General features: G+C 43.4%; 1 protein-coding gene across 2 annotated transcripts; it reads right to left on the reverse strand.

Annotated features, from left to right (window-relative positions):
- Nucleotides 1–1,650: 1,650 nt before the first annotated feature.
- Nucleotides 1,651–24,418, reverse strand: LOC107378241 (progesterone receptor). Of its 2 annotated transcripts, none has more exons than XM_015949487.3 (9): nt 23,071–24,418; nt 22,111–22,247; nt 21,769–21,885; nt 20,923–21,021; nt 20,581–20,790; nt 19,994–20,138; nt 15,098–15,228; nt 14,781–14,932; nt 1,651–2,785 (listed from the first exon to the last, which is right to left on the reverse strand). In XM_015949487.3, exons 1-9 carry the CDS (start codon nt 23,943–23,945, stop codon nt 2,621–2,623), a joined length of 2,031 nt encoding a protein of 676 aa, XP_015804973.3. In that variant the 5' UTR covers nt 23,946–24,418; the 3' UTR covers nt 1,651–2,620. The 2 variants fall into 2 exon arrangements, with proteins under 2 accessions (XP_015804973.3, XP_015804221.3); XM_015948735.3 differs by having other exon boundaries at nt 20,872–21,021.
- Nucleotides 24,419–25,053: the final 635 nt, after the last annotated feature.

Below are 25,053 nucleotides of genomic sequence, written 5' to 3' on the forward strand. Positions count from 1 at the left end.
AACCTTCAGGAGATAACCACACTGGTTATTTCCATCACTCCGCGTCTGGGCAACAGATCCTATCAGTCACGCTTCAGATCTGCCAACGAACCTGACACCCACAGCATGATGCAGCCACTGCCATGTTTCACTGTAGGTAGCAGGTGTTTTTCTTGGAATGCTGTGTTCTTTTTCCTCCATGCATAAAACCCCTTATGCCCAAATCACTCAGTTTTAGTTTCATCAGTCCACAGCACCTAATTACAGAATGAAGCTGGCTTGTCCAAATGTGCTTCAGCAAACCTCAAGCAGCTCTGTTTGTGCTGTGGGTGGAGAAAAGGCTTCCTCTGCATCTCTCTCACGTACAGCATCTCCTTGTGTAAAGTGCACCGAATAGTTGAACGATTCACAGTGACTCCATCTGCAGCAAGATGATGTTGTAGGTCTTTGGTGCTGGTCTGTGGGTTGACTCCGACTGTTCTCACCATTCTTAAGTTTGTCTGAGTGTTTTCTTAAGTCTGCCACTTTGAACTTTAACTTAAGTACTCTTTCTCATAAATGGATTCACCTGTGTATGGAGGTCAAGGGTCACTATTCTTGTCGTGTGTCTATGTATGTATGTCTGATCTCAGAATTGTGTGTACTGAAACTCTAATTTCCCTCTGGGATTAATAAAGTATCTTTGAACTGACTAAGCTTACCAAAAGCAAATTTGGGTTCCAATAATTAGTTCTAAAGGTTTTGGAATTAATAAAATGACAACAGTGCCCAAATGTTTGCGCCTGCCTATTTTTGCTTAAACAATTATTGCACACTTTCTGTAAATCCTGTAAACTTTGTTTCACGAGTCAAATATCCCTGTGTGTGTGTTTCTATATGATTATTTAACTGGAATTCTTTATCGTAATGACGCGAAAACCATGAAGATGAACAACGCTGCAGAACTTTTGCATCCCACTGTATTCAGTTAGAGTTGGGCTGTGCACTCAGCTTTCTGAAGGACTCCCAGAGAAAACCACCTTTAGCTCCTCCACCAGAGGGCAGCAGACACGTGTAGGACTAGATATTGCAGGTTTCTGATGAAGGTACTAATCCTGATGCTCCATCTGGATGCTTTAATTCCAGAAATTGTGTGATGAGGATTTGTAACAATAGTCTACAAGGGGTTGTAATGATCTGTAATGGTAAACTCTTTTAAAATGAATATTCAGTTTGAAGTAGTCAAGCTCTAATAAAGGTTTTCTCACTCCGAAGGGCACATTTCTTGTAGGTTTTTGCTTATGGTCATGGATGTCATTTTCACTTAAGAAGGGGGGATCTTTACAGAATGCTCCAATGGGAAACAGGCTTCAACACAAACGGTTGTTTTCTGCTTGGTCCTAGAGCTCAACCAGTGTCAATTTAATACAGCGTAATATCGCTTTTGGATGGTAAAAAGTGTTTACGGTAACTTGTCTGCGCCGTGCAGCATACTACTGCTGGAGAAAGCCATTATTCTTAGGTGTTTTCAGGTGTTATTTCCAAAGCTTTAGGAGGTGAAGACAACTGAATATCAATTCCAATATAATGCACCCTTCAACACTTACAGAAAAACTAACAATCACATCTCAGTCTAATGTACCAACTTGACCACATTCAGCTGTTAGAAAGTAAACCGCCCCGACCACAGAGAAGATTCTTGGCTCGACATTTAATTGTTTCACAAAACCGTCAGAAGCTACATTGAATACATGATGACACACGGGAAAGCATCTGCAAAGAACACCTTTAGGAAACGGTAGAAAAAAGTTACACAACTGTATGAAATATCCACGTTCAAAAAACGGTACTTGTTTGGCACTCGGAAAAAAAGTTGCTGTTTTAGAAAGTCACTCATCACGTTAGCTTAACAGGTCGTCGGAGCGCTTCCTCCTCTTTACTGCCTTCATTGTTGCTGGTGTCATTTTATTTTCTCTCCCCAGACATTAAAAATGTATAAATATACATAAAAAATAGGCTTTGCTGCAGTCACTTTCACTTTAAAGGTGCTAATTAGAACACACTAAACATCAACACAGAAAACTATTAGGCAACAATTCTCTCTTTTCAAAGACATGAGAAAAATGTTTTATATGCCTGCAGGCGAGATAGGTTTGCCTCTTAGCATGCAAGTCACAACTGCTTATTAAATGTCAATCAACCAGTTTTTTTTCTCAGGTGCACACAATAACATTCATTGTGTAAAAAAGCAAGTTCAAATGTCAGACTAAAGCACACAGAAACAGCTCTGGGGATGTGAACTCTGCAGACGCGTTTTTCTCACTAAGGTTTTATCACTCAGCTGACAGGAATCAGTAAGAGGAGCTGAAGAAGTCTACATGCCGGCTCTGATTGGCTCCAGTGAAGGAATGCATGCAAGTCTTTTTTAATCAGCTCTGAAAACTTAGGGAGAGGAAAGGTGGTGTGTTTGATACGGCGAGCTACAGGCAGCGTGACTAAGAGCAGCGTGGATGCGACTATGTTACAATACAGTGGAAGGATGCACCGTCCTGTCCTCTCATCGTGTCTAATCACCAACTCAGACAATGCTTTTCACTTCATAAAGCCTTCTTGAGCCATTCTGGCTGAAAGTCTGAACTTGTGAAGGCCAACGAGTTAGACTCTAGGCCGTATCGTGGAAAAGGATTGGCTTGACCATGCCGGAGAGGATCTTGGGCACGTGGACGCTGACAATCTCCGAGATCATCTCAGGGAAGTTGACGCGCATCTGCAGGGACTGAGCTTGGATGAAGAGGTCATAGGTGAACTGGTGCAACTTCCTCACAACCTGAGAAGAATGAAAAAGGTGAAAAGGTTGTTAGAAAATGAGATGAAAACAAGGGAGAGGCTAAACTATAATGCGGAAGCTTGCAATTTAATGCAAGGCTCGGGAGAGTTGATACTCTGTGGTAGAGATGGGAAAATATCACAAACATCTGAATCAGTTCAGGTCTTGTGCCTGAAGGGCTCAGACAGAAGATTGCTGGCTCCATTCCAGTTCATGAGTCACAAAATCCAACGTTTAAGTGACAAAACCGCTCCCCTCTCTCTCTCTTCAGGAGGGAACCGCTGTGTGATCATCACACCCCCATCGGTGATCTTAGGAGGTTTCACTGACTGGTTAATTTGTTTTAAAGTCCCTCCTCATCCTGTTGGAGGAAAGTGGATTATCTGCCCCCTCTAGTGGTCAAACACCTGCGCAGAACACCCAAAATACTTCAAAAGTCTCTACAAAAATGAAATAAAATAAATGATGAACCTGAACTAATTTTAAGAACAAACAAATAAATGAAATGTAATAATAATAATAAAATAATAAAAGTGACATAAAGTAAAAATAATAATAATATAAATCAAGGTGTAAAGTCACTATCTGTTGGTGACTGAGCTGCAGGATGTTCTTGCTAAACATCAAACGTTCTGAATCTGTATAAATAAAAGAAAAACAGCTGGAACAGAAACGCTCTCAATAAACATCAAAAGATAAAAAAGGTGATTTTTTTGTTTAAACAGTCCTGTTCTCAGGCTTTCTCAAGCTTCAGTGATAAATATCATGGAAAATAAAGCTGAGCATCAGCCCGGCACGTCTGTGATGAATACGTTCGCCAATTTCCCTTGGCTACATCTGTATCCAGATGTTAGAGAAAAAACAGATCAATGGTAGAAAAAAAGCATGTACTGTGACCCTTTAATCTGAAGAAGTATTCCGAGTGTTTCAATGGTTCAAATTCCTTTTGCTTATTGTGAAAATGAAATGTTACAGAAGCATTTTTCTCCCAGGTGTCTCCTCGGTGAAGGCAAATTCAGCAGAAATGCCATGAAACGGTAACCGTTCAGGTTCCAGTGTTCGGTTTTAACACAAAGATCTGCAATCCATCAGTTTGGCCTGAAGGAGAATAAGAGAAGAAGTCTTTCTAGTAAATGGTTTTCCATCCAGAACTGACAGTACTGACAAAAAAAGACGAGCTGCGTTATTTCAGTAGAACTTTAGAGTTCAAAAACTCCAAGAAAACCCAAAGCTAATCAGTTCAGCTCTATGTAGCCCACCACCAAACACGTGTGTGTGTGTTAGCTAAATATCACATGAATTACTGGATAAAATGTAATTAGCCGTTGAGAAAGTAATCATTACATGGCTATCTATGACTGATTAATATTTAAAATGATCCAGGTCAAAGAAGGCCGCCCTAGCTAAGTTAACATAGAAAACATAAGAATGGCTGAAATTCTGTCCGTGTCAGCACCAGTGTCGGACACCGACGCTCTGGGACGCTGCGTCAGCAGTTAATCCCTGATCGTCGTCTCCTGACGCGCTGGGGCGTCCCGATTTGTCACATATTGAGGCTTGGTCACGCGTCATATTTTAACGCCTTGGGTGTGAGAATGTGTTGGAAATTCGGTCAGATTTACAGAAGAAGAAAAGATCATTTCTATAGAGCCTCTCAAGATAAAAATCATGAGGTGCTTCACAAAACCAAAAAATGTAAAAATATTTTAAAAAATTATTTAGAAAATGATTAGAAATATATTTAAAATGAGCAAAAAATAATAAATAAATAAATAATGCTGAGATTAAATGTGATGTTTATAGCTACAGGGCATTGGCTACACATGACAGCAGGATTTTGAATATTTGTGCAAAGTTTGTGTTTAAAACTTTGCATTAACTGGTGGGAGACCACTTGTTTGTCAGTTGGACAGATTTGAACAAAGCTTTGGTAAAGTCCCGGCTTCAGAAGCAACCGAGCTTAGAAAACACTACGACTGTTTAAAGTCAGAGCTACTGGACTAAAGTTTTAACTCTTAGTACCTGAAAGTCATTGATAACACATGATCTAGTACTAAAAGATCGTTCATGACTTTGCAATATTTACTTTGTCATGAACACTCACCTAAATGATTATTAGGAACACCATACTAATATGGTGTTTGACCCCCTTTCACCTTCAGAATGGCCTTAATACTACGTGACATTGATTCAACAAGGTGCTGAAAGCATTCTTTAGCAATGTTGGCCCATATAGAGCTCCGGACCCCACCTGACTCTCAGTTAGTAGACGCCATATTGGCAGGTAAAAGAAGCTAAACAAACACGGATCGTAAACATGAACGTGAACGGGATTGGCTTGGATTTTACTTCATCGGAGTTTACTTCACACTTTAAAACCGAAGAAATCGTTTTATATAGTCAGAAATTAAATAGACTAAACATCTCCGACCCTTACCGTGCCCCTGGGATACTTTTTAAAAACGCCAGAAGCTGTCGGAGCGGACTTCTTACTGGACCTGGCCGGGGGACCCCTTGGGATTCCCCCGGAGGAGCTGGCTCAGGTGGCTGGGGAGAGGGAAGTCTGGGCCTCTCGACGCTACTGCCCCCGCAACCCGACTCCGGATAAGCGGATGAAAATGGATGGATGGATGGACAAATAACAGATTTACATGTAAGTAGTTTAAACAGAGTGCTGTGCTGTTTGAATGTATAAACTGAACGCCAAGAGAAATCACTAGTCTGATTTTATCCGTGAATAAGATAAATATGTCAGGCAGGAGCGTCTCAGGATCTGTCTGAGATCTGTCTCGGTGAGACAGATAATAGCAATCCAAAGTGCTTTTTATGTGTGATCTGACAACTGATCAACCATTGCTTAAAAATGAAATACAGCTTAGCCGGTTAATTGCTGTCATCATAAAACACGGAAACGGCAGCACGCAGAACTCACGAGGCAACGTTTTACATGATGTTTACTTGTTGCTGTGAGTAATAAGACAGAAAAAGCCACGCCAAAATAAGTTTAGGAAGCCCACTAAGAATCGTAATAAAAGCATTTAAAATAAATACCATACACAGTTGAGGAAACGTTGGTTTAAGTACCTGATATGAAGCGGTCGCTGCATAAGCGAAAACCTTTACTCTCGGGATCCCACAGTTTCATTTTAGCCCGTTCACTAAAGCGTTTTATTATAATGATCCAACGTTCGCGACGCTCCGGATCTTGGGGAATCCTGTACACGGCTCATTCCCAGTGTTGGGAGTAATGCCGTTTAAATATAACGGCGTTCTTTTTTAGGTAACGGAATAATCTAATTAATTACTTTTCCCACTGCTGCAACGCCGTTACCGTTACTGGGGACGGAAGGTTGTGCGTGTGCTTGTCGAACGTTGAGCAACAGTGTGAGGCTTTCTGACCGCCACACTTCAGCTGCAGCCAGGGAGAGAGAGGTGTCGGTGACGCACGTACAAACACGATGATGATTGGCCGGGTGGGCGGAGACCCTCACGGTCTCAGTCGCTGCCTGCTGTAGACACAACAGAGCAGTGATGGGAATAACGCCGTTTAAAATAACCACGTTAATAAATAAAAATATTTCTTTCTGTAACGAGCAAACTAATTAATTACCGTATTCTTTTAAGAAAACGTCGTTTCTGTTACTGATAAGGAAATGCGTGCGTTAAGCAGCGCGGTGTGTTGAAGCTGTCATCAGCTGATCAGGAGCTAAAGAGGTAGATGTTTTCATCCAAGCGCATCACGGCCGTGAAGAACGAGGAAGTCGTGATGAATATCTACGGCTGCAGACCCCCCGCAGATTCGTTGCTGCAGCAGTGAATCTGCGGGTCTGCAGCCGTGCCCTAGCGTGACAGCGGGACGCCCCGAAGGTCCGCTCACCTGTTCACCGCTCAGACGTCCTGATCTTCTACCTTCCTAGATCATCCAGCTGTAACCTGTTTCTAATCATGTCTTTAGTCCCGCTGTAACACTGATGCATCAGTCTCAGACGTCATGGAGTTCAGGTGTTATTAGAACTACCTGTGTTTGTTCACCACCCAGCTTCTGTGGTTGGGTCTGACCCAAGTTAGTAAATGTAAGCCCTCCGTCAGGCTTGTGCCTCTTCTAGTGTCATTTTAAAGGATTTTATTTATTTATTTAACCATTAATAGATGTGAAGCTGGAAAAATTAGAATGCTGTGCAAAATTACATTCATTTCTGTAATTTAACTAGACTGAGAGACCATGTAAAGACTCGGGAACCTTTACAGGTGTTTCTATTTGCAATTTTAAATTTTAACTGATTGGGGTCTTGTTAAATATCACACAGTGACCTTTTAATAGTCTAGATTTGTGTAATGTTCCTATTAGTAGTTCCTCCTGTTAAGTGCTTATTTATTTAAATTATTCAGGTTTATAAAAAACATTTGGACACACATTTTATTATGTTCCAGTCATTAGTCATTTATATTTCACTATTGTAGTAATTCTTGCATGCTTTAATGAAAAATGTAACTAAGCAGTTATTTTTCTTGGTAATTAGTTACTTTTATAATCTTGTAACTCAGTTAGTAACTGAGTTACTTTTTTGACAAACTAATCAGCAACTATAACTAATTACTTTTTTAAAGTAACGTTCCCAACACTGCTCATTCCTTATGTCGTCCGCATCTGTTCTGCATCCTGGGGCACAACAGGAATCTACCATATTTCCCGTTTGATTGAGTTTTCTGACAATAACAAATAGTCCAGCTGCGGGCTTCTGCCTGCCTAATGGCACCGTTTCGATTTGAACTGTTGCATGCCGGGAGAAGTGACGTCAACTCCCGGAGCTCTATTGATAGGATATAATCTTGCAGTTGATGGAGATGTGTGGGATGCACATCCAGGGCACGAAGCTCCCATTCCACGGTTCCACCACATCCCAAAGATGCTCTATCGGGTTGAGATCTGGTGACTGTGGGGGCCGTTGTAGTACAGTGAACTCATCTTCATGTTTAAGAAACCAATTTGAAAGGATTCGAGTAATGGCATGGTGCATTTTCCTGTTGGAAATGGTGGTCATGAAGAGATGGACATGGTCAGTAACACTGCTCAGGTAGCCCGTGGCATTTAAACAATGCCCAATTGGCACCAAGGGGCCTAAAGTGTGCCAAGAAAACATCCCCCACACCATTACACCTCCACCACCAGCCTGCAAAGTGGTAACAAAGCATGATGGATCCATGTTCTCATTCTGACTAATTTTGGTGAGCTCATGTAAACTGTAGCCTCTTTTTCCTATTTGTAGTGGAGATGAGTGGTACCCGGTGGGGTCTTGGTGAATGGTAAATTGCCTGTATTTGATATAGCGCCTTCTAGAGTCATCGAACCCCCCCCCCCCCCCCCCACAACGACAGCGACAGACTGAGCGGGCTCGAACTTGCAACCTTACGATCACGGGGCGAGCACTTAGCTCCTGTGCCACCGTCGCCCACTGCTGTTGCAGCCCATCCACCTCAAGGTTGTGCGTGTTGTGAGTTCACAAATGCCTTGCTGCATTCCTCGGTTGTAACGAGTGGCTATTTCAGTCAAAGTGCCTCTTCTATCAGCTTGAATCAGTCGGCCCATTCTCCTCTGACCTCTAGCATCAACAAGGCATTTTTGCCCACAGGACTGAATGCTGCTTGGAAATGACCAAATTCAAAGATCTTTGGAGACACAACATATTTTGCAGAAAATTATCAATAAAACTAAAGTATTTTTTTATTATCTGCTTCAGGTGGTTAAACAAATTACTGCCGATACGGGAGTCGAACAAGCGTCAGGAAATGGCAAAACAAGAGGAAGCAGATACATTAACCTCTAGCCCACCAAGTCTAACACAAAGATTGAGTTGCCTAAAGCGCAGCTGTTGTACACACATTTTGTCAGAGCGGGCATATAGGCAGAGCACTGGCGCTGTTTCCATGGACGCTTTCTTCTCATTCGTTGCTTGGTGGTGGCCTATGATGCTTTGTGGGTTACATAATGAATGGGTGGAGCTCAGACTGGAGGAGGTGGGGTTGACTAAAACAGACCATTTCAGGCTGACAAAAATAACTCATATTTATGATGAAATGACATCTCAATAGTGCCAGCAATAGGATTTTATCATTTACTGTGCCTAAACCTTTGATCTCAAAGTTTAAAATAGCACAATCTGGCCCCTTGAAACATTTCTGAGTAAGTAAATACCTTGTCAGTGCAACAAGCATTTGAAAACAGAGATTTAGCATTTATTATATACAGCACAACTTGTTTTTTAGTTTCTTTAAACATATTAACAAGCCTCGTAACATAAACTAAAACTATGTGGTGCTACTTTACAATAAGATTCCTTTTTGGCATTTATGTGTGTAAGATACATCTATGGATGTATTAAATTAAATTAAAATTAAATGAAAAAAATACTTTATTAATCCCAGAGGGAAATTGATTGCTGTAGTAGCTCAGAATAATAATAATAATCAAGTTATCAAAGAGTTGTTGTATATTACAATGGCTGTTGGCAGGAAGGATCTCCAGCAGCGGTCAGTGTTGCAGCCAAACTGAAGAAGCCTCTGACTGAAGACACTCTTCCGTTGTCGGACAGTCTTGTGAAGAGAATGCTCAGGGTTGTCCATAATTTTCTTGATTCTCTGGAGAATCCTTCTTTGCATTATCTCCTCCAGTGGTTCCACAGTCGTCCCCAGAACAGAACCAGCCTTTTTTATTAGGCTGTTGAGCCTTTTCAGGTCCCTGCTTCTGATGCTGCTACCCCAACAGACGATGGCTGAAGAGATTACACTCTCAACAACAGACTTGTAGAAGATCTGCAGCATCTTGCTACAGACATTGAAGGACCTAAGCGTCCTCAAGAAGTGCAGTCTGCTGTGTCCCTTCTTGTAAACAGCCTCGCTGTTCTTTCTCCAGTCCAGTCTGTTGTCCAGGTGACCTCCAAGGTATTTGTATTCCTCAACCACCTCCACTTCTTCTCCCATGATGGAAACAGTGTTTGACTCCACCCTGTTTCTTCTGAAGTCTAAAATCATCTCCTTTGTTTTGTTCACGTTCAAGGTCAGATGATTGTTTCCACACCATGCCACAAAGCGCTCCACCAGCTCTCTGTACTCAGCTTCCTGTCCATCTCTGATACACCCGACAACTGCAGAGTCATCTGAGTATTTCTGTAGATGACAGGTCTCTGATTTGTACTGGAAGTCTGAGGTGTACAGGGTGAAAAGGAATGGTGAGAGTACAGTCCCCTGTGGTGCTCCAATGTTACTGATCCCCTGGTTTGATGTGCAGTTCTTCAGCCTCACAAACTGTGATCTGTTTGTCAGGTAGTCTTTAATCCAGGCGATAGTTGAGGCCCCCACCTGTGTCTTCTGGAGTTTCTGGCAAAGTACACCAGGCTGGATTGTGTTAAATGCATCGGAGAAATCAAAGAACATGACCCTGACAGTGCTGCCTGCTTTGTCCAGGTGACAGTGGGTTGGTTGATGCAGCTGGATGATGGCATCTTCAACTCCAACTCTATGGCGATAAGCAAACGGCAGCAGGTCCTGATATGTTCTAGTTTGCTTATTCAGGTGGACCAACAGGAGTCTCTCCAGGACCTTCATGATGTGGGATGTCAGGGCAACCGGTCTGTAGTCGTCATTGACTGATGGGCAAGTTTTCTTTGGAACTGGAACAAGGCAGGATGTCTTCCGCAGGACTGGAACCTTCTCCTGGGCCAGGCTGAGGTTGAAGAGGTGCTGCAGAATCCCACAGAGCTGCTCTGCACAGGCCTTCAGTACTCTGGGGCTGACACCATCTGGACCTGCAGCCTTGTTCCTGTTCAGTCTCTCCAGCTGCCTCTTCACCTGACTTCTAGAGACAGATAGGTGGGAGGGGGAGGTAAATGGGGCAGCAGCATCTCCTGACTTGGTTGAAGACAGATTTATAGAACCAGAAGAGTCCATGACTGCGTTAGAGGACAAAAGAGCTGGCGTATGACAGTAAAATGTTGGATCAGAGGAGGATGGGATGTCTGATTGGCTGGGGACAGGCGAGGAGGATGCTGGGTTTGTTCCTGAACTGAACCTATTGAACTTGTTCAGTTCATTGGCTGTGTCCAGGCTGCCATCTGTGCAATCCTTCCTCTGCTTGAAACCTGTGATCTTCTTCATCCCTGACCAGACATCTCTGATATTGTTCCTCTGTAGTTTGTTTTCCAGCTTCTTCCTGTATGCCTCCTTGCCGTCTCTGATCTTGATCTTCAGTTGCTTCTGTATACTCCTCAATAATTCCTGTCTCCCTCCTTGACGGCTCTTTTCTCGCAGTTAGCAGATTCTTCAGTTCACTGGTGATCCAGGGTTTGTTACTAGCTAAGCATCTCACTGTTCTGGTGGGTATGATGTGGTACACACCGAAGTTTATATAGTCAGTGACACATCCAGTCATGGCATTGATGTCCTCTTCATATCCTTGGTAGAGAGTCATCCAATCTGTGGTCTCAAAACAACCATGCAGGGCTTCTTCAGCATCCTGTGACCATTTTCTAATAGTTCTTGTCACAGGTTGCCTCTGAACAAGTGGTTTGTATTTTGAGCAGAGAAAAACAAGATTGTGATCCGATTGTCCCAGAGGAGGTCTTGTTTTGGACATGTATGCATTCTTTACATTTGCATAACACAAATCCAATGTCTTGTTTTCTCTGGTGGAGCAGCTGACAAACTGTTGAAATGTTGGAAGTGTAGCAGAGAGCGAGGCATGATTAAAATCACCAGATATAGCCACAAATGCATTGGGGTGCTGGGTTTGTAGCTTAGCGACAACGGAACTGATGGCATCACATGCATTTTCAGCAATGGCTGAAGGTGGAATATAAATGGTTGCCAAGACAACACTGGTGAACTCTCTTGGCAAATAATATGGGAGACAACTTTCTGCCAAGAGTTCAACATCTGGGCTGCAGAGACGACATTTCACTGAAACATGACCTGGATGGCACCATCTGTTGTTGACAAGCACTGCCACTCCACCTCCTTTTCTTTTCCCGCTCCTCTTCAGATCTCTGTCTGCTCGTACAGTCAGGAATCCTGGCAGAGAGACGCTGGAACCGGGGATATGGTCCTGCAGCCACGTCTCGGTGAAACACATAACACTGCAATGGTGATACTCTGGCTGAGTCCTTGAAAGGGCTTGGAGTTCATCCATCTTGTTGGCCAGTGATCTCACATTGCCTATTATGACCGATGGAAGAGATGGTTTGAATTTCCTCTTTCTCCGTCTCCGTTTTGCTCCCGCTCTCCACCCACGCTTCTTGCGTTTTCGCTCATTTGGGATTTGTGGCTTCAGTTGAGGTATTATTTCAGCCTTTCTAATGTTAATCAGCTGCTCCTGATTGTAAACAGCTTGTTGCCATGGTTACGCATCATAACAAATGCTCAAAAAGTGAAAAAATAGCAGTAAAAATCCTCTAAGCTTCACAGCACCAGAAACAGAAAAGTAAAATGTCCAAAAAATAGTTTTTCTTGAGAAACTAGATGAAAAAATCTCCAAAAAAGGCAAAACTTACATGTAGTCAACAGAGCTACTCCAACATGCAGCTACCCGGAGCAACACAGTTCCGGAAATAGGGGTGTACCACTTTCAACTTCAAACACCCTCACCCAGGCGACCCAGCTGAGGTTGATCAAACCACAGCAGCAACTGCCCACCTTGTGGCCTTCTCTGTGGCTTCACATACAGACCGGATGGTTCTCTTCCTAGCCACCCCTGCTAGCCCCAGTTGATTTAGGGCTTTACTGAGTGAGCGCCCTGCAAAACCCTACAGCCCAATTCAACTGGCTCGTAGGACGTCTCCCAGCCCTCTGCCCGGCACTTCTACTAGCTGCTGGTGCTTGGCACATTTTATTTCATTTGCCTCTTCCATGCGCTCATCCCAAAGCACAGCAAGTTAGAGAATTATCAGCTGTTTTGTTGCCTCAGAAACAATAACTACGTTTCAGCAATGTGTTTCAAGATCTTTAACTGCTTTCCCAGATTTGCTTGCAGCTGTCAAAGCAATTCAGTATGGAGACCTGACCTTGATGTTTGTTGTCAAAGAGGCTCTTCTCCAGCTTTGACAAAGGTCCTTTTTGTGTTTTGATAAATGTTTAACAGTCATTAATGAATGGCATAATGTATGCTAAAGGCTAAATAACATTTTGTGCTATAGGGAGCCTAAGTCACGGGCATTTACTTCCGGACAATGGGTCCCTTACTGCTAAAAAGGAATGGGATTGCTATGAGAGGACAAATGTTATGATTCCGTTTGATATGTTCCATGGATTTTACATATGATATCAGTGAATTTTAAAGACACATTTTGATGTCAAGAAAGCGCTTATTTTCAGGTAAATTTATTCTAGGTTTTGTGTGAAAACAGAGAACTACAACTGCCCGTCGTCGAACCAGACACGCAGAGGAGAAGAAGAACAGCTGTGGGTTTAGCAGGCTTCACATCCTTCTTCCATGACAAAAGAAGGAGCATTAAACCACTATAAATCTGGCCATGAAGTGAAGAGCTTTTGAATTGCAGTTTTTGTGATAATGAATTTTTACAAGCTAACAAATCTTAAATTATGATTAGAAACACACATAATTATTTTTCATTAGACAACATTTGTGTGATTGAGGACGTAAAGCGGAGCAGAAAACAACTTTTATCGCTCTGTTCACTTGCATTTTTTTTTATTCCAGCGACCCATGAGCCGACCAGAAGGGGAGGACACTTGGGCTCCCTAAGGCTTGCTCCTACAAATGTTTACATGAAGACTCCCTTTGATAGTTGTGGCTATTTATTAGTGATGCACTGATATGAAATTTTTGGGCCAATACCGATATTCAATATTAAGATCACTGTTATGGCCGATAACCGATATTTGCCAATATCAAAATATTGACATTAATGCTTCTAAAATCAGAAGATTTTGTCTAGAATGAAAATTATTAAAGCTGCATTTATGTTATTATATACACACACAACACACACATTTATGCTTCTGAAATCATTACAATAACTGTCACGTGACTAAATAAATACACATCACCCCCCTCACCCTTTGAAACATAAACAAATGGAGACAAGTTGGAAAAAATATCGGTTTTAATTATCGGACCGATACCGATATGTTAAAAAATGACTAACATCGGCCGATACCAATATTGATGCTGACATATTGTCCATCCCTATTTATAATGTAGTCATAAAATAAAATACCATGTGCTAATTCATTATGTTTCCAATTTGCTTTATATGTAACGTAGCAACTTAGTCTGAAATGTTTAATATATCATTTTTAAATGAAATAAAATAAGTGAGCAGATCTGACTCATTATTTAGCAGGAAAACAGTTAGTCTTGTTTCTTTCTTGACATTGCATGACAAATCCTTATTAATTACATATATTAAGTTTTACAGGTTGAACATATATAAACGTTTTATTAGTCGTTTATAAGGGGAGCCTCATTGTAAAGTGGCGCCAAGGTGGGACAGAACAGTTTTAACGCCATCATATCTCAAAAGCAAACCTTGATTTAATCTATCTGACATGAGAGATGTGCATTCCTTCCAAAGAGTTCTGAGAAATCCAAGTCCAGTAAGAAAAACCAGTTCCTGCTGTGGGTGTAAATCAATCCCAAACCCAGAGCAGCAAAAACAGAAATAGAAGTTAAAAGCTGCAGTTTGTTGTTGTGCCTGCAGGTGGAGCCAGTGCAGAGCAGATGAACAACAGACAAGCTCAAGATTAAAGTTTAACGTAATACACGATGACGTCTGTTGATCTACATGATGACGTCTGTTGAAAAAGGCTCATTATGTTGTTTAAAAATAAGCCAACACTTTACTGCCGTGAGCCAAATGCAGTGTTTGTGATGAGATCCAAATGACTTTCCCCTGAAGTAGGTCGTGACAAATGACACTTAAGTAACGCTGCAGAGACATGTGATGGGGAGTTTCGTCAGAGAAAAAGGAGTCACAAGCCTTACCGACTGGAGGTAGTCCAGCAGTTGTGTGAGCTGAAACAGTCTCTGCGTCCGGGTGGTCTCCCCGTGGTGGCTGGCCAAGCGGTCCAGCTCCTTGATGTAGGAGGTCCGCAGTTCCTCAAAACAACGCTGGCTCTTCAGGCCTTCCACTGGCACTGTGACCACAAAGCCAGAACACAACAATAACTCTCACGGACTTTATCTGTCCCATCGTTTCTATGAAACATGGCCTTGCTCCACTTTGCTCATAACTCCCTCTCGGAGTTCAAGCTACTCTGTATTTACTCTTGATACTTTAGACATGATGCCAGCTGACTCACTGATGCTGAAGAGGACCAGGGCCTTCATGCAGAGAAACTCCTCCTCAGTAACCTCCAGCTTACAGAACCTTTGAGCAAGCAGCTTCATCCTCACACAGTGTTCGTACATACTGGACACTTGCATCCGCTGGCTGGGAGGAAAGGGTCAGAAATAGACAAAAAACAGGGTGAGAGGGGAAGAAACGGGTACAAGGTGTGACAAAAGCAGGAGTGTGACGCAAGGAGATGTTCAGACTGAGTGAAATATAGAAGAAAGGAGGAGAATTAATGGCTGCCAGGGACAGAAGTGGAGAAAAATGAAGGAAGAAAAGCAGCAGGGGTGACAGAAAAATGAGTTAGATGGATAATGGAAAAAGAGAACGACAGAGAGAAATGAGGGTCAGACTCAGGGGCAGGCGTATCCATTAACCATGCAGGTAACCGGCAGACACGTTGAGCGACAGAGGTCTAATGCACAGAGAGGGAGAGTTTTGCAAATGTAGCACAAAATGCCAGAAAATTGAAAGCATCTCTGACGGGCTTGTGACTTATGGAGCGCCGAGTGTGAAGTTATACAGTAAAAATCCATTCACTCATTCATTTTCTGAACTACAACAGTGTCACAGGGAGCGGTGTGTGTGTGTGTGTGTGTGCGCAACCTGGACAGGTCACCAGACCATCACAAGGCACGGTAAAAATAAACCAGCAACTGTATTTTAACACATGTCGCTTTAAATTGCAATGTCGGAAAATAGCATTTAAAATCAAATCTAGATCTATAAAGTTGAATTTAAATATTAAGAATCAAAACTGAATAGTAAAAGTTCCAATTAAACATTTGAGTAAATATTATTTATACATACTTTATTTCAAGAATTATGCATAGATAAACACATAAATATACGAAGGTCAACCTAAATATTTAGCATCAGATCGGTGTACAAAAAAGTTATACCTTAATTGTAAGGGGTAAAATATTAATATATGAATTTAAATATTCTTAATCAAATTTTAAGGTATAAATGGCATCAAAATGATGAAATCTAAATCTAAACTTGACCGATTTAAACAAAATATTTCAACTGCTGTGAAACAAAATTAGCATACCAAAATAAAGGCAGGGTGAGGAAATCCCTTATCTAAGGTTTAATAGAAATAATATGAGAGTACAATCAACTACAAATCATTTATTAATGCTTCTATAGTTTCCCTACACAATAAAAGATGAATGCTTATATGGATTACTATCAAAAGTACACAGAAATCTTGTATACCCCACTTTTATTTTGGTAGACAACTTTTGTTTTATGTTGGCAAAAGGAGATCTGAGGCACTCAGGAGATACAAAAATAAAAAAGCCTTTATTATTTATTAGGCTTAAATAGTTAAAAACATGAATGCTGACACGTTTCAGCCCACAGGGCCTTCGTCAGGGCTCAAAATGTTTGTGTGTTCACTCACCTTCATGTTAAAAAGGCCAATCAATGACGCCTGCTGAAGTTGGGCAGGTAGACAGCATTCTGATTGGATGACCAGTATAACACAAAAAACTTTTTACATCTAAACAATCCTGTTGTAAGGATGAATGCTTACAAATATTAAATTTCACTTATAGAATTTGAGAAAAATTATAAATATGGTACACAAATGGTAAGAAAACCTGAGATTATAAATAAGGAGCGAAATCTAATTCTCCATTAAGACCTGGGAAATTAGTAGCTTTTCGTGTGTAAATCCAAAACGATTCGCTTTGCGAGAGTTTTTTAAGCCTATCTCCTCCTCTAGTTGAATTTTTCATATGTTCAATCCCTGTGATTTTAAGAGAGTTACAGCTTCCATGATTTGTGTCTTTATAATGCACGGCCATAGGATACAGAGGATTACCAGATCTGATTGCTTGTTTGTGTTCTGCTAGTCTTGCTTTTAACTTACGTTTAGTTCTCCCAGTATAGAAGCAACCACACGGGCATTCTAGTCTGTAGACCACGAATGAAGTATTGCAATTGATAAATGTATTAATGTAAAAAGTACGTCCTGTGAAAACATCAGCAAAACAGTTAGTGTTAGTCATGTTGTCGCAGTGAACACAGTTTCCACGTTTATAGTTGCCTTTTCGAGTTGATAACCAGGTTTTTGTTGCTGTGGAGGAAGGTGACGTTGAGCAAGCCGATCATTTAACGTTGGGGCTCGTCTGAGGCCCTGTCCACACGTAGCGGGGGATCTGCCAAAACGTAGATATTTTTCTACGTTTTGGCCTGTCATCCACACGAAAACGGAGTTTTTTCACACGAAAACGGATCTTTTTAAAAACTCCGGCCAAAGTGAAGATCTGCGTTTTCTCCGTTTTGGGTGTCTGCGTGTGGACAGACAAAACCGGAGTTTTAAGGTCCGCAACGTCACTTTCCGCGACAAAAAAATGCTGACATCACGTGTGCGACCTGTGTTTACACTAGCCGGTGTTGTGCCATAAATCGACTCGCTGCCAAAAAATGATTAGCCACTAAAGAAAGGAAGGGGAAAAAATCAAATCGCTGGAGAATTGTTTATTTACATTGATACGTTTACATTCAATACAGGGCGCCATTTTACATTGTTTATTTATTTTTTAGTATCATGGCTGTAACATAAAGAAAGCCAGTTCTTACCACAAACCATCTTTCAATCGCAAATATTGCAAAAAGGATTAATATATCCTCATTGTGAACGTTTAAGACAAATAGCAACACTTAAAACAACTTCCGAACTGGAAAAACTAAGCTAATCATTTTTTGGCAGCAAGTCAATTTATGGCACAACACCGGCATCATGGAAGCCCTCAGAGCTGCGAACGGGGGAAGTACTGCCGCCTACAGGTCTGGCATGTCCTTAACAACGTATTTATCCGGGTACGTGTGGACAGAGTTTGAAGCTGATAGTAGGAGTATCTGGGAGAGCTTCCCTAAGAACACTGTCACTTTTCAGTACGTCCCAGTTTTTTGTAATTATTTTCTTGATCTTGTTGGCGTGATCACTGAATTGGGTCACAAAATAAACACCATCTGATCTTTGTAGGTTCTTCTCTTTAGGTACCAATAGCTGTTCTCTTGGCAGGCTTTTAGTCTTATTATACGCTTTGAGTATAGTTCTTTGCTGGTACCCTCTTGTTGTAAAGCTCTGGCCCATAACTGTAGCATCTCTTTCAAATTCTTCTTCTGTGTTACAAATACGTCTAAGTCTTTGAAACTGACCAGTGGGAATGTTGTTTATTAACCATGATGGATGGAAACTGTCTGCTCTGAGGATTGTATTACGGTCAGTAGGTTTTCTAAAATAGAAGTGTGTAAATCTCCATTATCAGATTTTTAAATTTTTATGTCTAGAAAATTAATTTCAGATGAGGAGAAGTCTAGGCTGAGTTTCAAACTTTGTTAGTGTTGTTCAGATATGAATGGAATTGAAGTAGTTCTGATTCTGACCCAGACCACAGCAGAATAATGTCGTCAATGCATCTTCCCCACCACATTATCTCATCAGCATAGACATTACGATCAGATAGGTTTCTTCCCAAAGTCCCATAGAAAGATTAGAGTAATTGGGTGCAAAGCATGCTCCCATTGCTGTTCCTGTTTCTGTCTAAAAAACTGGTTCTGAAACAGAAACACATGGTTACATATGGGCCATTCCCATCTGTACCGGGTCGGCCCGGGCCGGGTAGCGTAGGTTGTTTACATATCTGGGTGGCCTGGTATTTTTCCGGGCCAACCAAGGCTCATTCTCAGCCCTCTTCTGGAGGGGGTCTGCTTCAGGCCGACCAGGGCCAACACACCCACTGCTGACAGCAAACTCACACCTTCCATTAGAGCAAGCCTCTGATTGGTGGGTAGAATCAGCCCACATGGGCTTAAGACAAAGATGTGTGGAATCAACCGGGCCAGGCTGGGGCCGACTGGGGCTACCCGGCCCGGGCCGACCCGGTACAGATGGGAATGGCCCAATAGAGTCCACATCGCCAGCTGAAGGATGAAGGAGGATTGTTTAGATGTAAAAGTGTTTTGTGTTATACTGGCCATCCAATCAGAATGCTGCCTACCTGCCCAGCTTCAGCAGGTGTCATTGACTAGCCTTTTTAACATGAAGGTGAGTGAACATTTTGAGCCCTGACGAAGGCCCTGTGGGCTGAAACGCGTCGGCATCTATGTTTTTAACTATTTAAGCCATGCACTAATGAAGATTTTTTATTTTTGTATCTCCTGAGTGCCTCGGATCTCCTTTTGCCAACATTTACGTGGATCCCTTGGCTGAAGAGCACCAGATAAAATTTCTTACACCCCTGCAGCACTTCCAGCATTTTTTCTATTTTCAACTTTTGTTTTGTTTCATGTCAGTCTGAGTTAGCACATCAGGACACAAAAGTTCTCAAAAGTTCAAAGCAAGGAAGAAAAGACACAAATTAAAGAAAGTTTTTGATGAAGAATGGAAGGTTGGACTCATCAGCGAGGAGAAGGTAAACAAAGCAACACTCTTTAGCGCCTGTCGGCTGGTTTGTGTGTGAGGATAAAATGGAGTGCATGATCAGAGGTGATCCCACCGCGGACTTTCGTACCGTCAGACACAAAGGGACTTGGTGCAGAACACGCTTGTTCACTGTGCTGCCAGCACTAAAAAGCATTTATTGTGTGATTTAGTCAGTCTTCCTCTGAAGCTGGTATTCCTCTGAGCCCTTCTTCTCACTGATGATGACAGATGACATCTCCTGATATTGTGGCATCCCCCCCCCCCCCACCAGGGTGATTACTACAGCTGATTACCCCCAAACACACACTCCTCTGTCTGATAAAGGCACTGCGTCAAACTGGGAAAGCTTTCATGTTTTAGTCCTAAACTTTCTGATCCTTAACATCCCGGGTTCTTAGCATTAATAATAATTTAATGACTTACTCGTTGAAGACCAGGTCTGGAGCGAAGTAGAGCATGGAGCAGTTTGTGAGAGTGTAGGTCCTCCAGCCCAGAGCGAACACCATCACCCCCATCCAAGACAACTGAATCACTGACATCTGATCGTCCACGTGCAGGTCCCGGAAACCTGTCACACATGCTGTACCTTAGCAGCTATCCAACCTAACACCAACCGTCTCAGCTGAGGCATCGAACGTGGAGAGCGTCAGCAGAAGAGAGGAAACGGAGATGATTAAATACTCAGGTCTCCTCTCCTGCTTTAAACATGGACATATCCCCCTCTAGTGGTTAACATTTAAACAGGTCTGTTTGCACAAAACAAGACTGTCTGCTCCAGAGATTAACCAACAGGCCTACAAAATAATCTGGCACTGCCTGTTATCTTTTGATCTCATGACCTCGCCCAGGGCCAACAGGTTTGAGATGCTACTATATCACGCCTCTATGGCGGTGATCTTTGCTCACCTGCTCGCTCCGTTTGGCACCAGAGGAAGCTATGACAGCTATCTGGAGCACGGGGGCATGATCAGGAAAGCCTGCTATACCAGTGTGGCTTTGGCACGGGTTACCTGGTATCGCCTTGGCCCAGCGCACCACCGTCACCAGCTGTCGCTCGCCGAGCTCGTTCAGGCTGGTGAGCAAGGACGCAGAGCTGTCCGGCTGGGCGGGGTCATGACCCGCGTTGACCACGGCCGGCTCAATGGACTGAAGGATGCTGAGCAGGGATAAGCAGGAGCGCAGACTCGGGGGGATCCTCATGGGCAGGAACTGAGGTCCAGCTGAAGAGAGGCAACAAACCAGGAGAATTACACGTATAGCAGCGTGTCTCTGGAAACACCTGCATCACTAATCCTCGCCACCTTGAGCCCTGGCAGCAGCGTTTCCAGGCTCCACAACAACATGTTTCTTGCCTGGCCTCTCGTCTCTGTCTCCATGCCCCCAGGTGGCCGGCTGCTGCTGCTGCTCCTCCTCTCCGCTCCTCGTCTGTCCGGCTCCCTTCAGCCTGCGGCCTGAATTCGCACACAGGCAGGGAGAAAACCAGCGAGCTGAATGCAGAGTCCGTTACAAGTTGTTCAGCATAACTCATGTTCAACTGTAAGACACAACGTGGAACCTATGAAAGAGATGGGATGGCCGTTTGAATTAAAGTTTGGCTTTGTTCTGATACACACGTGGGGAACGGAGGGGCTGGCCCAGATGGAGCCCACTGATCATCTCAGGGTGGCACGCCAAAAACACAACCCGTTACAGAACTTCAGGATTTTATTGATCCATATTTTTTCTATAATAATGTGATTATTTCACAAATAACTGTTTGACGGATTAACTTCGGCCTTTTTTTTTTAGTTTTCACAAAAATCTATCAAGTTACGACAGAAAAAAAACAGAACAAAACATAATAACAAGGTATTTTGCATAAAAGGGTGTGAGTGGGCCCCCCCGGTTTTGACTTGGGTGCACCACTGGTGAGAGCTCTTGGTGACAGACCATAAAAAGGCATTAAATTAATAAATAAACGACAATTTACATAAACAGATTACTTTGTTTTAAACATTTTCAAAAGATGCACATTTTTTATGATTCACCTCAGGTGGAAACAGCCAAAATGAGGTTTGCTGATTCAGATCAAAAATGCCTTTTATCTCCATAAATGCTCTTTTAGGCTTAAACGTCAGACTAACAGGAACGGTTCGGATCCAGTGGACAAACTCTGATCCAGTCTGGCCCCAAAAATAAATAAACAACCACACGATTACCTTTCAAACTCATCCCCGACATGAAGCACCTCTTCAAGCGACAGGAGGCACAGTTTTTCCGCCTCAGCTTGTCGATGGTGCAGTCGTTCCGGCTGGCACACAGGTGGTTCTGCTTACCTGGAGGGACAGGAAAGTCCTGGAGGATGAGCGCCCAGTGGTTCCTAGGCCTCGCCAGTCATAGCAACCATATGTGTGGGTGTTTACTCATAACAAAATAACTCTCCCTCATACAGTCAGGTCACTGTGCCCTGTCGGCATTAGACAGTAAGTGGGTGTAAGAAATTAAATCAGAGGGTGGGTTCTGTAACTCTGTCCGCGTGTCTACGTGTGCATCACGCCCACCTGCAGCGGCCCTCTTGAAGAACACTTTGCAGCTGCCGCAGGTGACCGCACCGTAGTGGCAACCCGAGGCGTCATCACCACACACTTGACACACTCTTCTTTCTGACAGATACACACCTGGAAAGAAATCTCCATGCCTGGACAAACACAGGCACAAATAATGTGATTTCAACTGAAGGAAGATCTCGAAAGACACGGCAGCTTTATCCGACACATAAAAGCATCAGATCCACAGCAAAGAGGTCAACGGGTTTGTCCTACTCAGAGATTTGGATCCCTAACCTCCTAAATCCAATTATATATTGTGCATCACTAACAACGTGAGTTAATTCACAAATGAGGGAGTTTGTTAAAAAATACTAGAGCTAGTGTTTTATTGTGAGGAATCAGTAACCCGTGGCACAGTGTATTCCTCCAGTCGGAGCCCAGAATCAGCAACAGGTGCTGTATCTCTTGTTTATGGCCACTCTGATACATTAACTCTGTCTGGGAGTCACTGGTGCAGCGAACTGCAGCACAAATAAGGACGCTTCTGGAAAAGTTGGGAGACTGGGATGAACTTTGCTGCTTCAAAAACACAACATGGCCAAGGCCAAGGGGAACACATGGAGCTGATGATTTCATGTTGATGCAAGGCAGCCTCACTCAGACAGCATGGGTCTGTGACCGGAGCATGTCGGTTTTGATCCACTTTAAAGGTTTGTGTCATGCTTTGGTGGTTGAATGAGGTCCTAATGTGACCTGTGACCTTTGACACACGTCAAAAGAAAGAATTATGGGATGCGGTGGCGCACTAGCAGACATGATTCTCTACTAATTACTGCTCCCCATTAAAGGAAATAAATGATAGTGTTTAGTGGAGCATGGTCACTTGACACGCTTTAGTTTTCGTTTATAGACGACTGGGAATTTAAAGTGGCAGGAAGCAGATGGAGAAGCAATTAAAACTGAGTTATTTACCTGAAAGTGCGATCCGTACAGTCCATCCAGACGGAAGGCTCGGTCTTGATGGTGGAAAACGCGGTTTGCCCTTGAGGAATTGCGTCTGGGTAACTTTCCACTTGGCCGTACGCCTGTGCCGCCGCGTGCATGCTCCCTTTTCCAGCCCCGTGCTCACCCCTTCTGTACCAAAGACAGTTGCATTCCTGCCTGGATCCAAAAGACGTCTGCGCACAATTACAGTATTTACACAAAGCGTTGTTGAGTCCATCGGATCCGCTTCTGCGCGGGTCGGGTCGCTCGCCGTACGCGCGCTCATTTGCGCACCAAACACCTTCCCCGTACGGACTGGAGTCGGCAGGAAAAGCGGGATATGGCTTCACAGGTACGACTTCAGTCACCTGGGAGGTCGCGGGGACCTCTCTTATCGGGCTCCCAAACACGCTCGAGTCCTTGCAGACGAATCTGGAGATGACCGAGCCGCGCGTCACGGATTGCGCACCGTCCATTTCTCCCGACCTGAACAGATCCATGCAGCTCACCTGCCGCACGCCATGGCACACCTCTCCGTAGTCGTCCTCCCGGTGGCTGGCAACAGCCTGGGTGAGCCGGGTTCCCTCCGAGCTCAGATTCCCAGGCGTTCCCAACTCCAGCACTCCTCGGGATCCACTTCCGTCGCCCGTCGGGTCGCAGTCCGGGAAGGCGCTGCAGCCGCCGCCGGGGTGGTTCATGCCGCTGAGCGGAGACGACACGGAGTCCAAACCCAGAGACACCGACACGGCTTTGCTCAGCTCAATCGTCGGGCACGCGTAAGTCTCAGCCGTCTCCAAGCTGTCGGTCATGATTAAAGAGTTGGACGGGTCCTCTCTGTCGGACAGGCTCGAGCGAAAGGCCATCGTCGTCCTTGGAAGTTCAGAGCAGTTCGCCGAGTGCGCGGAGAACAAACAAAACTCTTTTTTCCCGGCGAGGAAAACGCCTACTGAGTGAGCCTCCACTCATGCGTCTCAGCGGATAGAGACGACGTTGCTGAGGGGAAGGGACGTCCCGCCGATCTGATCTGCGAATGAAGAGAGGAGCTGCTGCTCAACTTTCTCACAAAGTAACCATTTTCTATCGGAGCTGCGACTGAAATAGAGACGGAGCAGGCCTGGCTACTTTACGCGGCGTAGGGAACACTGTAGCAACTTATTAAGATGCCAATCGGTAACCTACCCGGTGGCCTCCCGTTATTTGGGTGAGAGACTTAATGAGTCTCGCGAGAACAGCGACGATTAGCACGTAAATCATCTTAATGTGAATCCCCACATGTGCGTGCCGTGGTGTTTGACAGCTGTCAGGCTGCAGAAGAAGCGCGTTTTTGTTTGGCTTCAGAGCCTCGTTAGCTCCTTGTGGGGCGGCAGCGCGCGCCGGGTTCAGGCTCGAGCCGAGCTGCAGGCCTCCTGCTTTATTTCTGGACACAGCGCTGACAGTTCGGAATAAATCAAACTTATCAGCACCCTGCTATGATTGCAAAGCCATTCATTATAAATTTAATAGCTACATTTGGCCACTTTTAGCATTTTCACATCAACACGTGTCAACATGTAGCACGTTTACAGCTCCATTTTACACACTTTAGCGTTTTAAATCACCTTTTATGTACATTAAGCTCATTTTTTAGTTTATTCGGCTGCATTTGGGATCAGTTCAACAACTACTGACTCAAAAATGAACTAAATAAGCCAAGCTGATCAAAAAGCTGTGCCAGTTTTAAATGATACTTCAAAAAAGAACTATATTTAGCAATATTTTACAGTTTAACAGCAATATTTCTCACATTGTAACATTTCACGTTGAGCTGCTTCTAACAAAATGAGTTATAATCTGTTTTAAGTTTCACTTTCACTTTGTACTGTTAAGGTTAACCATAAGAAGATATATTAAACACCTATTTCACGTCACATCTAAATAGAAGCTTCATGTTGAATATTAAAAATTAATATGGCTGCTAATAATCAGGCCTGC

The sequence above is a fragment of the Nothobranchius furzeri genome, chromosome 1, assembly GCF_043380555.1.
Source record: "Nothobranchius furzeri strain GRZ-AD chromosome 1, NfurGRZ-RIMD1, whole genome shotgun sequence".
NCBI lineage: Eukaryota > Metazoa > Chordata > Actinopteri > Cyprinodontiformes > Nothobranchiidae > Nothobranchius > Nothobranchius furzeri.